The sequence below is a fragment of the Zosterops lateralis genome, assembly GCF_965231275.1.
Source record: "Zosterops lateralis genome assembly, chromosome: 6".
Lineage (NCBI taxonomy): Eukaryota > Metazoa > Chordata > Aves > Passeriformes > Zosteropidae > Zosterops > Zosterops lateralis.
In genome coordinates this window covers 31,396,883-31,413,995 of record NC_139761.1, presented here as the reverse complement: position 1 = coordinate 31,413,995, position 17,113 = coordinate 31,396,883, and the positions used below count along the sequence as shown (strand labels likewise).

General features: G+C 39.0%; 1 protein-coding gene across 2 annotated transcripts in view; it reads left to right on the top strand.

The window, feature by feature from the left end:
* Positions 1 to 287: 287 nt before the first annotated feature.
* Positions 288 to 17,113, top strand: part of AVEN (apoptosis and caspase activation inhibitor) — a gene marked incomplete at its 5' end in the record, with an annotated part of 85,562 nt that continues 68,736 nt past the window's right edge. For both annotated transcript variants that reach the window (XM_083863079.1, XM_083863078.1), the window contains one exon: positions 288 to 530. In XM_083863079.1, the coding sequence (XP_083719205.1) occupies positions 288 to 530 (243 nt within the window). The remainder of the gene's footprint in view (positions 531 to 17,113) is intronic.

The window sequence follows — 17,113 nt, the reverse complement described above, 5'->3', positions numbered from 1 at the left end:
ACTCCATAATTCATCTGGCTTTAGCTAAGAGCTGTATTTTCTAAACACTAAATAGGTGTTTTTTCTGGTTTTATTACCCGTGGATGCCCTGCCTGCTCGCTGGCACCCGCAGGAGCCCCGGCCCGGCCTGCAGGCCCCGCCGCCCTTTCCCCGGGCCCGCACCGGCCGCCCGCAGGGGGCGCTGCCGAGGCCGCCCGCCGCCATTTCCCCGGGCCCGGCGAGCGGCCCTTTCCGGCGGTGGGCGGGACGGGCGCGGCCCCGGCGGCCCGCGGCAGGCGAGCCCGGCCATGCAGGCGGAGCGGGGCGGCGGCCGGCCCCGCAGGGAAGGGGCCCGCCACGGCCGGCGGCGGCCCAGCGGCGCGCCCGACGCGGCGGCGGAAGGAAGCGGCGGCGACGGGCACGGGCGCGGAGGAGGCGGGGGCCGGGGAAGAGGTGGCGCTTACGGGCACCGAGGAGGCGGGGGACGGGGCAGGCGAGAGCCCCGAGGCCCCGGGGCAGCGCCGCCGCCCAGCGCCCAGCAGCACCGGCGGGTAAGCAGGAGGAGAGCCCGCCCTCCGCAGCGCCGGGGGAGGCGGAGCTGGGCCTGCGGGGCCCCGGGGCGGCCCTTGGGCTGGGGCACGACCCTCCTCTCCCCAGCTCCTCCTCCCCTCTCTCCTGCTCCTCCCTTCCCGAGGTGGAGCCAGGCTGGCGGCTGTGCCCCGGGCTGTGGGGTGGGCTGGCGCTGCCGGCGCTACCGCCCGCGACAGCTCAGGAGCTGCAGCCTCCCTGTGCCCCCTTCCCGCCCCGGGACAGCTCGGCCTGCGCACTCGGGCGCAGCACACACGGGGCTGTTCCTGCCCAAGTACGCGTATAATTTTGCGGTGAAAAGATAAAAGTCTTGTTTGAAAATGCATATGAAAAAATACATCCTCAGTTTGCAAATAGAGATGAGGCGTTGTTGAAGATTATTGGCACAGTTGTTATAATGGTTGGAATCGGACGATCTTAGAGATCCTTTCCAGCCTTAACGATCGGAAGGTGAAATGAGCATGTGGCTTGTCCAGCCTGTGGTTCTCGCATTGAAGACATGGTAACAGAGCACGCCTTACATAATGGATATCTGTGATTCATTGGATTTCATTTGTAATTAATGGGAATTCGACCCATTATAAAATGTTTTAGTGCATTAAAAGTAGCACAGACATACCTTTGAGTACCACAACTACGTAGGCAATTTCATGTGGAGGTATTAAAATGTATTCTCTGTTGATATGAGATCAACACTGTGCCTTTAAAAAGAGTTTCCATTAAAAAAAATGCTTTGACTACTTCATTCAGATTGTCTTGCTTCTCTTAGCATTGTTGTAACGTAGGAATCATAGTTGTCCCTGGATTGGCAAAGAGATTACAATGATAACCTGGTACTAATTGATGTTGGCAGCACTGGGAGTCCTAATGTGGATGGACCAACTGCTACCTCAATTCCAGCATCATGTTGATTAGATTCACTTTGGCTTTTATGATGCCATGGCTTCAATTGAACCCAGCCAGTGTTTTGTCTGTATTAGAACTCCCATGCTTGCTGGTGGATTAAAAAAAATATACTAATTTTGTTATTGTATTTAGTTCTGTAGTGCTTATGTTTTGGGAGATAAAATTGCAGCTTGATTGGTGCAGTTACCTAGAATGCTGGTAGTGCTTTCACATGTAAGCAATATAAATTGCTGAATTCACACTGACGTTTGTGGACAGGTTTGGATCCTGGATATGAAACAACTATGTTCCCTCATAAGCTGCAAAAGCATTTCTATCCTAGACTGATTTTTTCCCAAGTCTTTCAACCCTACAATTAAAAACTTTTCTTTTGGGACACATTACAATATGTTTTGCCATTGATCACTCTGTTACTGACCTGGATATGCTTGTCATCTTAGCCTAGCACAGTGATTTTATTTTTGGTCAAGACTGTTATGGTTTGAGACTTTTAAAGTGAAGCAATAGCTAAGATTTTCTTAGAGAACTCTGCTAAAGGTTGTTCAAATGTAATACTCTTTCTGCACTGGAGGGTTTTGACTTTAAGCACTGAATGGTCTCTTAGCACACCTGCCACAAATTTCATGTTTAGCAGCTTGGATGGGACTGGCTTCCAGCAATCCAGCCACAGCATCAGCAGCTGTGCCAGCCTGCAGCTGCTGAATTTTAGTGCTACCTCTGAGCCAGTCTCATAATTCACTGCATCTGGAGCAGGGCAGGCTGCCTCCTTCCATCAGTGTGGCCAGCATTTATCTGACAGAGAGTTTCCCCCTTTTAATCCCGGTTCCTTAGTGTTCTCTGTGTTCAGCAGAGTGACTTGTATTATAAGAGTGTACTATCTCAGTGATAGGATGCTTGGCCCGGAGTAAGCATTTTGTGTGAGACAAGACCCTGCTGTCTTTCAGCAACAGGGCAAATCTTCTGAAGTGGTCATGTGTGAATTGCAAACCTGGAAAGTCAGGTAGTAAGGCAGGGAGTCTTACCACATTCCCTTTTGTTACTGTGTGCTGAGATGCTGGAGTCTTCTCCATCTTTTTTTTTTACGCTGAAGTAGAAATTGGTATTAAATTGCATAATATTTTGGCAGCAATATTTCTTACTCAATTGCATTCACATAAAAGCACTGCTAGTCTTAAAATGTTGTGTTTTGGATGTTCTAATTTAATGGCTCCTAACCTCGCATTTAAAGCTACAGGAGGATGTTATTTCTGACCTGTACAAGAGGGAGAAGAAAGTGCGGTGGCACATTCAGTTTGCAGTTTTGTGGGGCACATGAAGAGTGGATACTGTGTGTTTTACACTGCTGCAGGGGTCCTGTACTTCTTTGGTTTTAGTCGCGGGTGATCAGCTGTGTTATTTGCAAAGCCTGGGAAGACACAGAAATTGCTGTCAGTTCTCCCCTCCTCAGCAGCATGCTAAGGGAGAAGGAGATTAGGTGCTGTGTTTGTATTCATGTCATGCATGGTAGATCCAGCTGTGAATCAGAATCTTAGAGAAGAAAGGTTCATGATTTCTATCAGCTCTTGAGAAGGTGGCTCTCTGAGTAAATTCCCTGCTCCACTTTTGAAACAGGATGCTGCCTCTCTCAAACATGGAATTGATTTAGAAACCATAAGAAGAAGTGTTCTTATTCCTTGTGAAGAGGAAAAAGAATCTTCCACTTGTTGTGTCTTTTTGTAACTAGTGTGCATGTTGATTTAACGTGTGCATGGCTTGATTACTGAAGATCTTGTGTCCTCCCTTCAAAAATGAATGTCTGATTAAGACCAGCTGGTTTACCAAATGGCAGATTTCTTTGTAGATCTGTTATCCTGAATATTTTTCCATTGTTTCGGTCTGCTTTAGCTCATCTATGCTATGTTAAATAAATAAAACAGATTTGAAATTACTATTTTTTTTGTAAAATATGGCATTATAATGCTTAAAGTGAAATGTCCACTTGGCATTGGTCCAATATTATCTCCCACTTTCAGTCTAACTCAGAATTCGTGTTTTATGTACTGTCAGAATTTTAAAATTGCTCTCTTTATGAGATAGAGTATGTTAAAATAGAAACAGCTTTCTGAAATTGTGGATATTATGCTGGGTTTTATTTTGATGGTCTTTGACCACATTTTTTTGGGAGGGAGGAGAAGTGGTGATTTAAGGAGATTTTCTTTTGTCCTTTATGTTCATTACATTTGTAATTTATGAAGTATTCTTTTAACTTTCTATTCAATGATAGCCTGAGTGTGCATGTGATGCATGCTACTACTTCAGTGCAGTTGGAATTGGCAGGTCTGTTTCAATGTTCCTTTCCTGGCTTTGGGCATGTTGCAGTAAACATTTTATTGTTATAAAATGGAGTTTAACAGATGGATTTCTTTGTCATGTGTGGTTAGTTTCAAGATGGCATCACATTTATGTAGTATTTATTATGTCTTCATTCTTTTGGTCCATGCACATATAGAAGTGATCTAAGAGAGCATCTAATGCTGTCAGCATCAGATAAATTTTCCTATTTAGTATGAGTTAACACTTTACACACTAAGCAACTGCAAAAAGCAGTTGAGAGGCAAAGTAATGAAAGTAACAAATACAAATATATTTGATTTCCTTTAGAATGCTATAACAGAACTTGTGCAGGTAGAAGAATAGATTTCTGGATCTCGGAGACAATAAATCTTTTGACATTTTGTGTTAATGTTCTCAAAAGCAACTAGATAAAATTTATTTAGATTAATGGACATCAATTTGTAAGCTTACTTAATTACTAATGAGGTGTGAAGAGCTTCCCTTCTCAGGAGTTTCTCTACTGTGATGGTAGTGTCAAACTGGTGTTTGTTAAATGGGATTCTGCAAGGCTTCATTCTTTATCTGCTCATGTTCAGTTTTCTATTAATAATTGCAGGGAAGGATTAAAATATACAGCGTTAAAATTTGCAGACAGTGCTAAACTAGCAGGAGGGTGGAGCACAGTACACAGTCTCAACAAATGGAAAAAACAGCCTGCATTTGGGTGTGATTCAAGGTCAAATATAATACAACCACATCTACATAGGAAAAATCTGTAGCAGTGTCTGACTGTCTAAGGTGCAATTTTTTAGAAGAGGACTGTCAGCTTAATGGATGAGAAGTATCAATTAGTGATGCCATTACATCGAAGAGCTAGTTCTATTTTTGCAAGATTGGGACTAGCTAGGGAAAGTTCAGAGGGAAGGAATGAAGAAAGTTGCAAAGAGGATATGACCAAGGAGAAAGGGCTGAAGAACCTGGTTCTTTTTCTTTTTATTTATGTATTTATTTCAATTTTTTTTTAATCTGGTGAAAAGGACACTTTGGACAGGCCTGGTTAGCAATGTTCCATAAAGTAGAAAGGTTGCTGCAAAAGATCCGTTTTAGGCAGGACAAGAAGAAAAACATTATTAAGAAAGAAGTGGTTTAATTAGGGCCTTGAGAATAAAATTTGTGACTGAAGGATTAGATAGCTTGTGGAAGAAGTACATGGGAGTCAGGACAGAAAAATATGTATGGTGAAGGTTACTGAGCCTACTCAGTAGACCTGCAGTGTAACCACTTGTCACAGCCTTACTTATTTTTCTTTTATTTTTTCAAGGCTGTCTATGCAATGGAAAAACATAAATGCTTTTTGTACATCCAAAGTTAATTTATTCTCTTTGGTTTCTAGGCAATAGAGGAGCCTGGTTTTTAGAGTGCTGGGGACTCCAGAGTTTCATAATAGTCCCTAATTGTTTAGTATGGAATGGTTTAATGATATTTATTGTTAGTCATTTAACATATTTTACTAACTTTCCTGCTGATATAATTTGAAAGATTTGATTGAAAGCATCCCATTACACAGGTGAATATCATTGCTGCAGAGCAACTTCATGTCTGAATCTTTTTCTGTAACTTCCTTGGAAAGAGCTTAAGGGTTTGGTTTTTTTAATATATTTTAGGTGGCTGTGCATTTCTGTCCTCACCTACTTAAATGCTTTTGTTCCTCATTTTTTACTCTCAAGTCTCTGGAATAGTAATTTGGCAGCTTTTTGGTAGCAGGTTGTCCCAAATATTTTTTAGCTTAACGAAATAACTTTACTGGCTGCATATTTGGTTAATTGTGTGAAACACAGCTTTCAATCATAATCTTATTTAATTATCTAGTAAAGTCGTGTGGATTTTCTTCAGAGGAAATACAAAATAGTAATTAATTGAATATTGAAGAGGAACTTCCCGTCATATTTAACTAAGTTTTTAGAACTTCGGAACTAAAACTCCGCAGGGTAAGAATGCACGCATCCATGCATCCCTCCGAGGCAATGGGCCGGTGCTGTAAGGTACCAGTAGGTGGTGCAGGCAGCCCGCCCCTTGGCGCTGGCCGCTCCCATGCTGGGATGGAATTACTTGGTGCGGAGTCAGGATGTGTGCATATCATGGGGCTGGAATGTTCTCGTCTCAGGGTGGTGTTCTCTGAAAATACAGCACGACGTGTGAGTCACATGTACGTGTGAGTTATTAGGACTTGCCCCCAGGTCTTCGAACACAGGTGTGAAGAAAAGCTGTTTGTAGGAAGGGTACACGTTGTAATTCTGGGCTAAAAATCTTGGGCTACTGGGATAAGTGCTTGGTCCCATATAGCACAATTCAGGAGTTTGTTTGGGTATATCAAGTGAGAGACAGTAAGGATTTCTGCTGAAATAGCAACAAATTTGTAGAAGTGACGAATTTGTTTAAAAAATTATGCCATGCCATGCAATGCTGCTGCTGTTTTTCCTCACAAAAGTAACTGGATAGTTTCAGGAACCCTGTTTTGAGTTTCCAGTCAATCTAATAGTGCTGCACAGTCTTTTGTAGCAGTCAGATGGTTTTGCTGTATTAAAAAAAAAAAAAAAAAAAAATCAAACAAATGCTGGTAATTGATTCAGTGGTGATTTAGGGACTTTAAAAAGTACAGAAGAATATTTCTTACAGGTTTTCACAATCACAGGATTTCAAGCCTGTGTGGTTCAGTTTTCTGTGGTAAGGCATAGAGGGGGATACATTTATTTCCCACTGTTCTCTTTCATGTATGCAATTCCTCTGTATTATATATATGTGGGGGACCTGGGAGGGAGGGTTGGGTTTTTTCTAATTGTTTGTTTTATTTTTGAAAATAAGTGTAACTTTTCTGCAGGTGGCCACTGTAACACACTGCTGTAAAAACCATAAATCTGTTGGAGTGTGTAAGAACCTTGCCTTAAGGTTCTATTCCTGTTTCTATTCCTGTTTCTCTTTTCCCAGAGGATAATTCTACATTAGAGACTGTATAGTCTCTCTTCTTAACCCTGAAATAGCCATGGTTTTTGTCTCGTAGGAACAGAGTGGTGATGCTGGACTACAGTTCTTCTAGGCTCTTTCATTGACCTGTTGTGAGGCCTTGAATTTTTTGATTGCCTGACAAAACTAGGGGTTTTTTCTGGCTTGGTTTTTTTTTTTGGATTTGTTTTGGTTGTTGGTTTGTTTTTTGATTTTTTTTTTTCTTTTTTTTTTTTTTTTTCCTGTCCTGTTTCAGACTGCATTATTCACATTGTGCTGCTTTTCTGACTTCGCTGGTGTGTTATGTTCCGGTTAATTTGTAACGAAAGGTGGCATGCCCATGGAAGCAATGGAAGGGCAAATGATCCCATTCTCAGTATCTCTTTTTCTTCCACTTCAACCAAATTGTTAGCAAGAATGTTAAAGGATTATTGTCTCAGAATAAAATGTTTTTTGTAGAGACAAAATTTAAAAAATGTGCTGATGAGAAAAAGTAGTTCCTTCAGTGTTTTTGGTGTGGCTCTTAGTTTGAGTTACTGTCAAGGATGGGGTTTTGATGCAAATTTGCCTTGTGGGTTACACTGGGGTATAATATAAGTGGATTTGATGTGGTTTCCCTCCTGATGGAATCACAGTTGAAGCTGTCTGCCAGCTGTCCGCACAGCCAAACACTGTCTGTATCTCAACACTGGAAACCGGATGCAAAGTTCTCCTGCAGTTACTGCTCTGTGTGCAACTAAGTTGGCTCACCAGTGCAAATTGTAGCATGTAATGATATGATGGACACATAAAATCATGGGATTGTTGGGCATCCCAGCAGTTACAGCCCAGTCCTTGTTGGTAATTTGGATATATTTGCACTCAGAAAGTTCTTAATTACTTTTTGAGCTTCTTCACAGCAGTGTTAACTTCAGAGTCTAGGAACATCATTGCGTGGTAACTCTTATTTTTCAGAATTATACTCCAGACCAGTGGCAAAATAAAATTAGATTTTAACATCTTGGGGTTTTAAGTGTGGTGCTGCAGCATTGAGGACCTTGGACAATGATTCTTCACTACTTTATCTCAAGCTGTATGTTGGATTTAGGGAAGCATATTCTCTAAGGCTGTTTAGAAAATATCTTTCACAGGATTTCTCCCTCCACTCTCTTCCAAAAAAGGTTAGAGGTGAATGAGGAAGGGATCTCAGAGGTTTGAGGGGTGGTTTCTAAAATGTCTGCAGTAACTTGCATTCCAATTTGATATAAAAATAACAAAGGGTGTTTTTTTGAGTGAATACAGACGCAGATATTTGAAAACATCCATGGTATTATACCACTCTGGTATAGTTATGAAACAGTTTCATAATGAAGGTTCAAATATGAAACATTAAAACAACACTGAGCATCTCAAGAGGCTGATAGTGACAGAATAAACATGGAGATGCAATGCACAGAAGTGGAGTTTTCCATGAACCCTTGATAAGTTTTCTTCTGTTTGTGTAGAATTGTTTGAGCTTTGTTTATTGTTAGGCTTTTTGAAGATGTTATGTTCTAGATATGAGTCATGCTCTTTTCTCCAGTTGTAAGTAGGTTTGAACATAAGAACTTTTCAGGATCTAGACTTTTTTCTTCTGGTATTTCATATTGATATTCTGCAACCTCAGTGATGCTTTTCAGAGAGGATCCTTTGTTTATACTCTATCTAAAAGTTACATATTGTAGAGGGTGATAGTTCATACCAGGTCACAGTCACATGACTAATCTGTTTGAATTACCCATAATAGATTATAAAAATCAAGGAGAGAGAAATATTTTTTGCTGTTGAAGTTATTTAGACAGTTTCAGGAACCATACTTTGTGACTGTTGAAGCAGTAACAATTTTCTGTAGAAACTTCAAGCACAATTTTCTTTCTTGAGATGTTTTTGCCTTTAACTGGAGCATCATTCCCGTTTGGCAAAACACTGATTTCAGAATAGGATGTCTCTCTTGGCTAATTCTATCTTTAGCTAACTCAGAGTGCTGAGTTCCAGTATCCAACATTTATGAACCAGTCTTAGTGTTTCATCCCTCGTTCAAAAATTCTCATCCCGTACAATAAAGACTAGAAGCTTTTTTCTTTGTGCTACCTGTTCTCTCAGCTGCCCTTTCTGCTAATTAAGCTTCTCTTCAGCTTTGGTAGATCTCTCTAAAGGTCACCAATAGAGCAAACTAGTGAAGAGGATTACTCTTTGTAGGGATATTTTTTTCTCTTTTCATGAAAGAACCTTTGAGTCAAGGCTCTTCCTTCCTTAGTCTAAAGGGGGGAAAAAAAGCTTTAGCTTTTTCCTTTTTCCCTCAAGTTTAAAAAAACGTTTATAGTAGAAACTTGAATGTGTGCTGGAGGAGCTCTGATACCTAGGTGAACAATAAGAAAGTAAAAACTGAAAAATCACTGTAGGCTCACTAAAATTCATCAATAAACCACTGTGTCAATATGAAAAGACTGTGAACATACGTGTCACCTCATCCCCATTAATACTTTTGTAGAAATAATTTTTAACTTATTCTGGTGTGTGTCACTGTAATGATAGAATAGATTGAATGTTTAACAATATGATTTAATCTTATTAATACTGTTGACAAATCAGAAAGTGCAATACACAAAATATTAAATATCAAGATTTTTGTTTTGTCTTTGCATTTCATCAGGTTTACTCTGGAAAACATAGTGCATAAGAACAAAAGGATTTGCAAATATCTATACTGCCTTGTTTAAGCTGGCTGCCAAGAATTACAATTAAATGACTGTTATAAATGCTTGTTTTCTGTTCTGAAAACAATTCTGTTTTCTGAATAATTGAAAGGGGGAAAATCTTATTTAAATTATATGAAACCCTGAAGGAGGAAGTATAATGAAAAGTGGTTTAATTATTTTCAGTGAGACAGCAAAACAGACTGATGACCTTATCAGTATTTGTTTGTTTTCTTGCCTTATTGTATTCTTTGTTAGCCTCAGAAAATACTGGTTATGGTGAAAAAAACCCTCTCTTAATAAGGTAATGTATTATTTTCAACTCTCAAAATATATAGCAAAATCATCCTGTGTGTGCCAGTTGACATTAGCAACAGCTTGTGGGTAATGTTACAGGGTCACTATGGCTGATGCTCTGTGGTAAAATGGCAGGCAGGAGATACAGAGCCTGTGTTGGATACAGAGAGAGTACAGGATGAAAATGTTTCAGTCTGCAGTGACTACTGACTGAAGGATTTGAGTGCAAAAAAGTTCAAGCTGTGATCTGTTTTCTTCCCAGTTTCAAATACAAAGTGCAGTGAAGCCTTTTTTCACTTCTTAGATAAGTGACCTGCCAATGAACTTGAAATAATTTTTTATCTGAATTTCCCTCAATTCCTTTCTTTCAGTCCCTTTGTACTTTATGTACAAACATCATATTGTCATGAAGAGAGTAGAAATGAAAGACTGATGTTAAGTGTTGCATTCTTGTTCTTTTTTTTGTGTGTGGTGATTGTGCATCTGCAGGACACATAGGCTAGCAGCTTCTCGAGTTCTCCTACTGGGAGTGTCCAGGTGCTGACAAAGTAGAATAGATCTGGCTGAGAAAAGAGACCAGATCTCCTACTCCAGAGTGTGTAAAACCACTGTGTTCTCATGGGAAGTGGGAGATGCAACTTGGAATGTATTTGTGCAGAAAAGGGAATCAAATTTTTTTCCACTTTCTGGATTAAAATGCTGCTGTGCAATAGCTGAAGAAACATGGATTGTGTATTTATTTACACATCTCTTCAAGGTGCTTTGTTTTGGCATTTCCCTCTCATTTTCCCTCTCCCCATCTATTCTCAGTTTATTGCAGGACAAGCAGAACTATTTTTGCTGGAGAAAATGTTGTTTCTGTCCAAAATGCACTGCTTTGAGGCCAAGTGCATGCCACACATTGATGATAAATGATTCTGCTTCTGACTTACCTGAGTCAAGACAGTGTGATGTCTCTACACCTTTTATCATTGTGATATATAGGCAGACTCCTCAAACACACTCATCATTCATTCTCAGACTGTAGTATGGGAGTCGGAGAACACACTCTGGGATACTACTGCCTTTACTGTCTTTGAGCTAACCTACTGAATGAGCTTGAAAATAGGGTGTGTGGTGTGTAGCTGCCTTTTGTTTTGGGGCATCATTGATACTTTGACTGAGCTATTTACATAACTTGTGATTTTACTTCATCATTGATATGTTGCAGAAGTAAAAAGCTTTTCAGTATGTAGAAGTTTATAACAGGTATTTTTATTGAGAGAGGATGTCTTACCCATTGACTTACGAAGACTAGTAAAATAGAGATATCCTTTAAAACATCTCTTATTTAAGTGTTGAGATGCATATTTCCCCTCAATAAATTTTGCTTGCTTGATGTTGCGGAACTCCTCATCTGTGTTCTTAACAAGTTATTGTTAAAGTTGTAATACAACTGCTTTTGCAATTTTAGGGGTGCTGGAATAAAACCGCAAGATTAAATACTAAGGATTAAGTAGACTATTGGAGGTTTTCAAGCCCTGGGTAGACAAAGCCCCAGCCTACATGGTCTGATTTCAGTTTTGACCTTCTTTTGAATAGGTAGTTGAACAAGATGACCTCTTGCAATCTCTTTCAGTTTGGATTACTCTGTAATACTGTGACATTAACACATAAGAATTGAAACAGTTTCAGGATATTGTCAGTCTCTAATGCAGCTTAGGAAACTTCTTTTTAGGAACAGCAGATTTGGTAAAAACAATTATCTTTCTCCAGAAGATTTCCTTAACCAATCCAGAATGCTAAGTGTAACTTGGTTTGGAATAAGACATGCAACATTCACATATGTGGATCCATATGTATGCAATATATAAACCTTCTGGTTTTTGCCAAGTACAGCCTATACATAGGAACAATCAGTAATCTTACTGTAGATGTTGTAACCTTTGTGTCAATATACTTAATAAGGTTTTCTTGAAACCTGTTATTTCTGTCAAGACAGAGACTCCTATTTTATGTTTGCACTCATATTTTGAATGATGTTTGTAAGACAAAAAAAATCTTTTAAAGTTACTGACAATTTGAAGGTAGAAGACCTGCCAGGCTTTGTGCGGGTCCATGTGACAGTTTTGTATAAGTTGTTAGATGAGTTTACATAGTTGCCAGTAACTTTCAAAAAGCCATTTCCATTGAATTAAAGAAAAAAATACAGATGATTTTCTATTGGTGGAAATATATTAGCTTGGCAAGTTTAGAAAAATCAAAAGTCTCATTATCTATAGACAGCAGCTGGACAAACTTCCTACAGATTCTTTGTTCGCAGCATGGAACAGCCTTGGGGAAGAGGGGCAAAGGGCTACTTCTGCAGTTAATGCAACTTGTTGATACTCTACCAAATTTTCCAGTTAGTGCAGAATGAGTACTGAATTTATAATGATGCTGTTTTCACAACATACCCTATCAAGTATCCTTCAGTTTGGAGTTTCAATCACTAGAGTGAAATTTTAGCTAGTGGCTTTGTAGTTTGGAAAATCTGTATTTAATGAGCAGCACCCTCAAATATGCACTTTCTGAAATAAATAATTACTTGGCAGGCTTTACGAAGAACAAAGTCTTGCTGACCTACAGTGCATGGTTATTATGTTTAATTTATCTACAAGTCAACAGTTTTCAAACTGAGTCTCTGAAAGCCACAGTGGAAAACTGGAGCAGTGTGTATTAGATTGGTTCATTTTGCCCCTGTAAGGCTCTCATTTGAAGGACCATGCAGCTAATCATGTACTAGCAGGTTGTGGAGGGATTTCTGGGAGGGCAGTGAAGGTGAGCATCAGGATTTATGGGTTCTTTTCTAGGTCTCTGGAAGAGAAGGTGGTCTGCCATTTAAACCAGTAGTTACAAAATAACCAAGCTGTCTGTCTGTGGGGTTTCTCCCCCCCGCCCCTCCCCCCTCAGTGAATCAAAGGGAGAGATTTAGCCCCTAATAGAAGTTCTCATTCCAATTCAATGAGATACAAGATTTATATAAGATATAAAATATGGCTATAGGTTGTGGAAATATTAATAGTGATTTGTGAGAAAGATGCAGTACACCTTGTAGTCCTGGTGCTTGATCATGTTTAAACTTTAAGGAGTGCAAAGAGTATTTTAGGAGGTGGGGTTTTGATCCAGTTGAACAGCAAGTCCTGCTTCCATTTGCCATAGTTCTCAATATAATCTGGTTTTCTTTAATAAACCATACCAGTTCATTATTTAGAAAGTCCATTAAATTTCCTCTACAAAAACCCAGCTGTTTACTTTTTCAATTACTTACAAGAAGAGGGACACATATATAGGGGTTGTAATTAGCAAAATGTGTAAAATAAAACTTTTGAACATTTTTATGCTATATATAACTATCGTGAGGTATTCACCTATCAATCATAGTAATACATAAATGAAACTGTCAGGGGATTCTCCTATAACTTTTTGGATTTAAATGCAAATAAGGTGCATTTTATGAGCACTGTTGCTAAAAAAGGAAATCTTTCTGAGATTGTGTTGTATCTGTAATGGACTAAGATATTTCCTGGTGTAATCCCATTGCTCCTGTTTGGTTACACCACCAATAACTTTGAACCATTAAATTAAAAGGAAGTATGTCTTTCCAAGAGCAATTTAAGCCATCAAAGAGTGTCTCTAACATTGAAGAGCAACACTCCTTAACATTTCCACTTATGTCTGCCCAGAGGAACTACTAAGAAGTCAATATCAGCCAAGCTGCCTTACTAATTTACATGCATATAAGCCTCCTTATACAGACTTCTATTCTATGAAACAATTTAGGCGTAGAGATCAGGAACGGCTTTGTTGCTTAATTATATGTGGTTTTTTGACCTTTTGACTTAGAAGTTCCTTCTGTGAAAATTTGGCTGTAACAGATGCTGCCAAAATTAGGATGAGGAGCAAAAGGTAAATTGTCTCTGCACATACACCTTAGTATTTTAAATATAAATGAAGAAAAAAAGGTACGTGCTCATTCATGATGCATCTGATAGTCTGGATCAAATTCAACCCAGAGAATATTTTCATTTTGTCTTGCTAGCCTTTTACCCTGATGAGAAGAGAAAACGGGATTGAGACATCCAGATAAGCTTGAATGTCTTTGCACTTGACCACGGCTGTACAGTAGTTTCCACAAAGGGAACAGGGTATCAAGACAGAAGTTTCTTAAAGGAATTGGTGTGTGCTGTTGCTTGTTGTGAGAGCAGCAAGTGTAGGGAGTAGACAGTGGTTATGAGAGTCCATGAACAGCCAGGTGTCCCCATATAGCAGTGACTGTTTTTTCTGACCCTGAGTGGATATATATGATGTCTGGGGTATTGTAGGTGAGTAAAATAAAATTCTTTATTTTCCTAATAAAGAATGGAAAAGATTAAGGAAATGTGAATATCTTGTAGATGTAATATTCAAAACAGTAATATGGAGACTAAGTAACAAAGGGGAAAAGTAGAACTTGATCAATATAATTTTGAAGAGTTTCTCAAGATAATTTGGGAAGGAAGTGAAGAAGACAAATAGCTATGCTCTTTCTAAGAGATTAACAAAAAAGCTCAATTTATGTTTGCATACTGTAGAGTGACAGATTGGGAAGAGAATTGGGAGGAATGCTACAAAATAAATAAGAATGGAAATTTAATAATGCATGATACCTACATGATAGGGAACAGCAGTTGGCCCAAAGAATGGTAAGCTGAACATCTGATGTTTCTGTTACTGTAGGATATTCAAAGAACTGACAAAGATGAAGAGTTTTAAATTTTTCCTACAGTGTTACCAGAATTGAACATGAAGAAGGCTATAAGCTCTAGCTCCTGTGGCTTCCTAAGGGTAATAAGTACAGTTTTAGAAAGCCTTAGTGGAAGCCCTGACGTCTAATGCACTTTGAGTTTTATTTTGTTAAAGGGCTGTGAGCTCAACAATTCTTGCTGAGTGCTTGGACATATGTGCTTAACATGCTGGGACTGATTGCACTTACAGTGAAGAGTGGTTGAGTAATTGAAGCGGGATGCAAGGGGTCACTGTTGCACATTCTCCATTGTGTGCTTCAGCCTGGGTTTGATCCAAACCACTCTGGGTTCCAGGGAAGTGCAGAAGGATAACCCCAGGGGAAATTGCTTGTTCAGAACAATGTTTACCTCTATTTAAACACCTTCATTCCTGACCCACATGCATCAATGTATTCTCACCTGTAAGAAAAGTCAAACAAAAAGCCCATTTTCCTGTATTTTCTTAATACCATACTGTCTCCAACCCTGTCTGTAAAATTAGTGTACTAAAGTATTTTTTGATCTGTTACACTGCAAATTGTGGTCATTTGCCCTATGCACTTTGCTTTCCTTTAGAGGAAAAGTGCAGTTACAGGCTCTCATAAACGATAAAATGCACTGCTCTACAGAAAACCACAAATCATGCAAGTTCCTCTGCAGGGGAGCTTGGCCCTTTCACTGTTGCTTGAGTTCTTGATTGTTTAGGTGGGATATTGCGCCCATATTTTTGTTCTTCTGATATGCAAAATAGTTTGAAGGCTTCCTGATTTTGTTCAATTGGGTTTTTGCATGCTTTCTCCATTTTGAAAATTCCAATGAAATGTACAAATGGTGATGCATTACTGTCTGGAACTGAGGCACAGCAGATAAATGCTCTACCTCCTGTGGTATTGTGGTATGTTAGAACACTGAGCAATAACATGTAGATAGTTTAATATGATTTAAAGGGCCAAGTTTTTCTCCTTATGTGAGTAATACTTTTTAAAGGTTATGTCTGAGTTGGCTTCTAGAATTTGTTTCAGCTTGTGTCTTTTGTTATTTGACGATGTGGCAAAAGAATAGTTACTTCATTACACACAGGACAGATGTTTGCTCAGTACTGATTAAGACTCATTTTCAGTAATGTAGGGTGATAATGTAGCGTATGGTGTAGCAGAATAGGCAGCTAAGAGAAAGGTGATTAAGGTGTATGTTTCTGAGTTTCTGAGGTTGTTCATGGTAGCTGTCTCATGTGAGATGGGCAAACTATTTTCTGAAGTTTCACTCAGTTTTTTAATGTATTTGAAAATTTTAACACATCTTAAAATTGATTGAATGTTGACTATTCAGTTGTGATTATTTGCAGTTTTGTATTGTAGCTTGGTGGTGCATCCTGTAAGATTTTCCATTAAATATTTATTGGAAACAGAAGCAGGTTTTTAAAGTTTACTTGTTTTAACAGTAAGCCTCAGGACAGTACTTGGGGAACCAGGTTGCACAGCTGCTGTTAATGGTCCTGAGAATTTATTTCTTGAAGTTAACTATTTCACTTCTAAGAAGTGAAATTTCCTTGAGGTGCACTGTATAGCATAGCTAATAACAGAATGTGAAGAAGATGATTTAAGAGAAAACATTTGTATTCATACTAGTTTACTGGAAGCTTGTTGAACTGTGGAAGTTGTACTCCTGGGGTTTTTATGTTTACAGCTGAAAGGAGTGAATTCTTCAAACAGGTCTATAATCAGTAATTATCTGTAATATCACAGTTGCTTAAGATGATTCTGATTTTTTCTTAAAAATAAAGTACAAAACTGATCTCTGTAGTACTGTTCTTGCTTTGATTTGTGAATTGAATCAGCTCCAAGTTATTTTGGGCACTGAATTTCACTAGATTTGCTGGATTCAAATGAATGCAAATCAGTAATTCCATAGGAGAAGAATAGAAAAGAAATAAGTTTATTTTTGTTTTGATGTAAGTGGATTTGGCCTTTGTTTGTGTGGAAATTATAGCTCTGCCTCATTTTCCAGTAATGTAGTTATCACTTCATCCACTTGCTCACATAACCAACTGTTTACCTTCAACAACCATTTTAGTCTATTTATCTGATGAATACAAACAAAAGAAAATTTAGCTAAAAAATTGTACAGAACTAGTGAGAATGCACAGAATATTTTCCTTTTTGTCATCTGTTTGACACCTGGGGGTGTGTTTGTGTAATTGTGACAGATTTAATCTCTTGCCTGTTGAGTGCTTCTCCCTCCAAGAAGCAAATCTTTCTTTTTGTGAAGCAACAGTCATTTCAGCTAAACCCCATGCTCTGGGGGAGCTGCATATATTGAGAATTCAAGACAGGGAAGAGTTTTCCACAACTGTTGAGTACTTGTGGCAAGTGCCTGTTTCGCTTGTATCTTAAGTTGACTCTGCAATGAATTCTCCTTTTCACCCTAGGACTTTTTAAGAGGTTTAGATTAGTAGGTTGACTGCAAGCAGTGTATTTAATTTTTTCACATCTATTTCCATAAAATAACTTTCATGAAGGAAATGAAATTTGA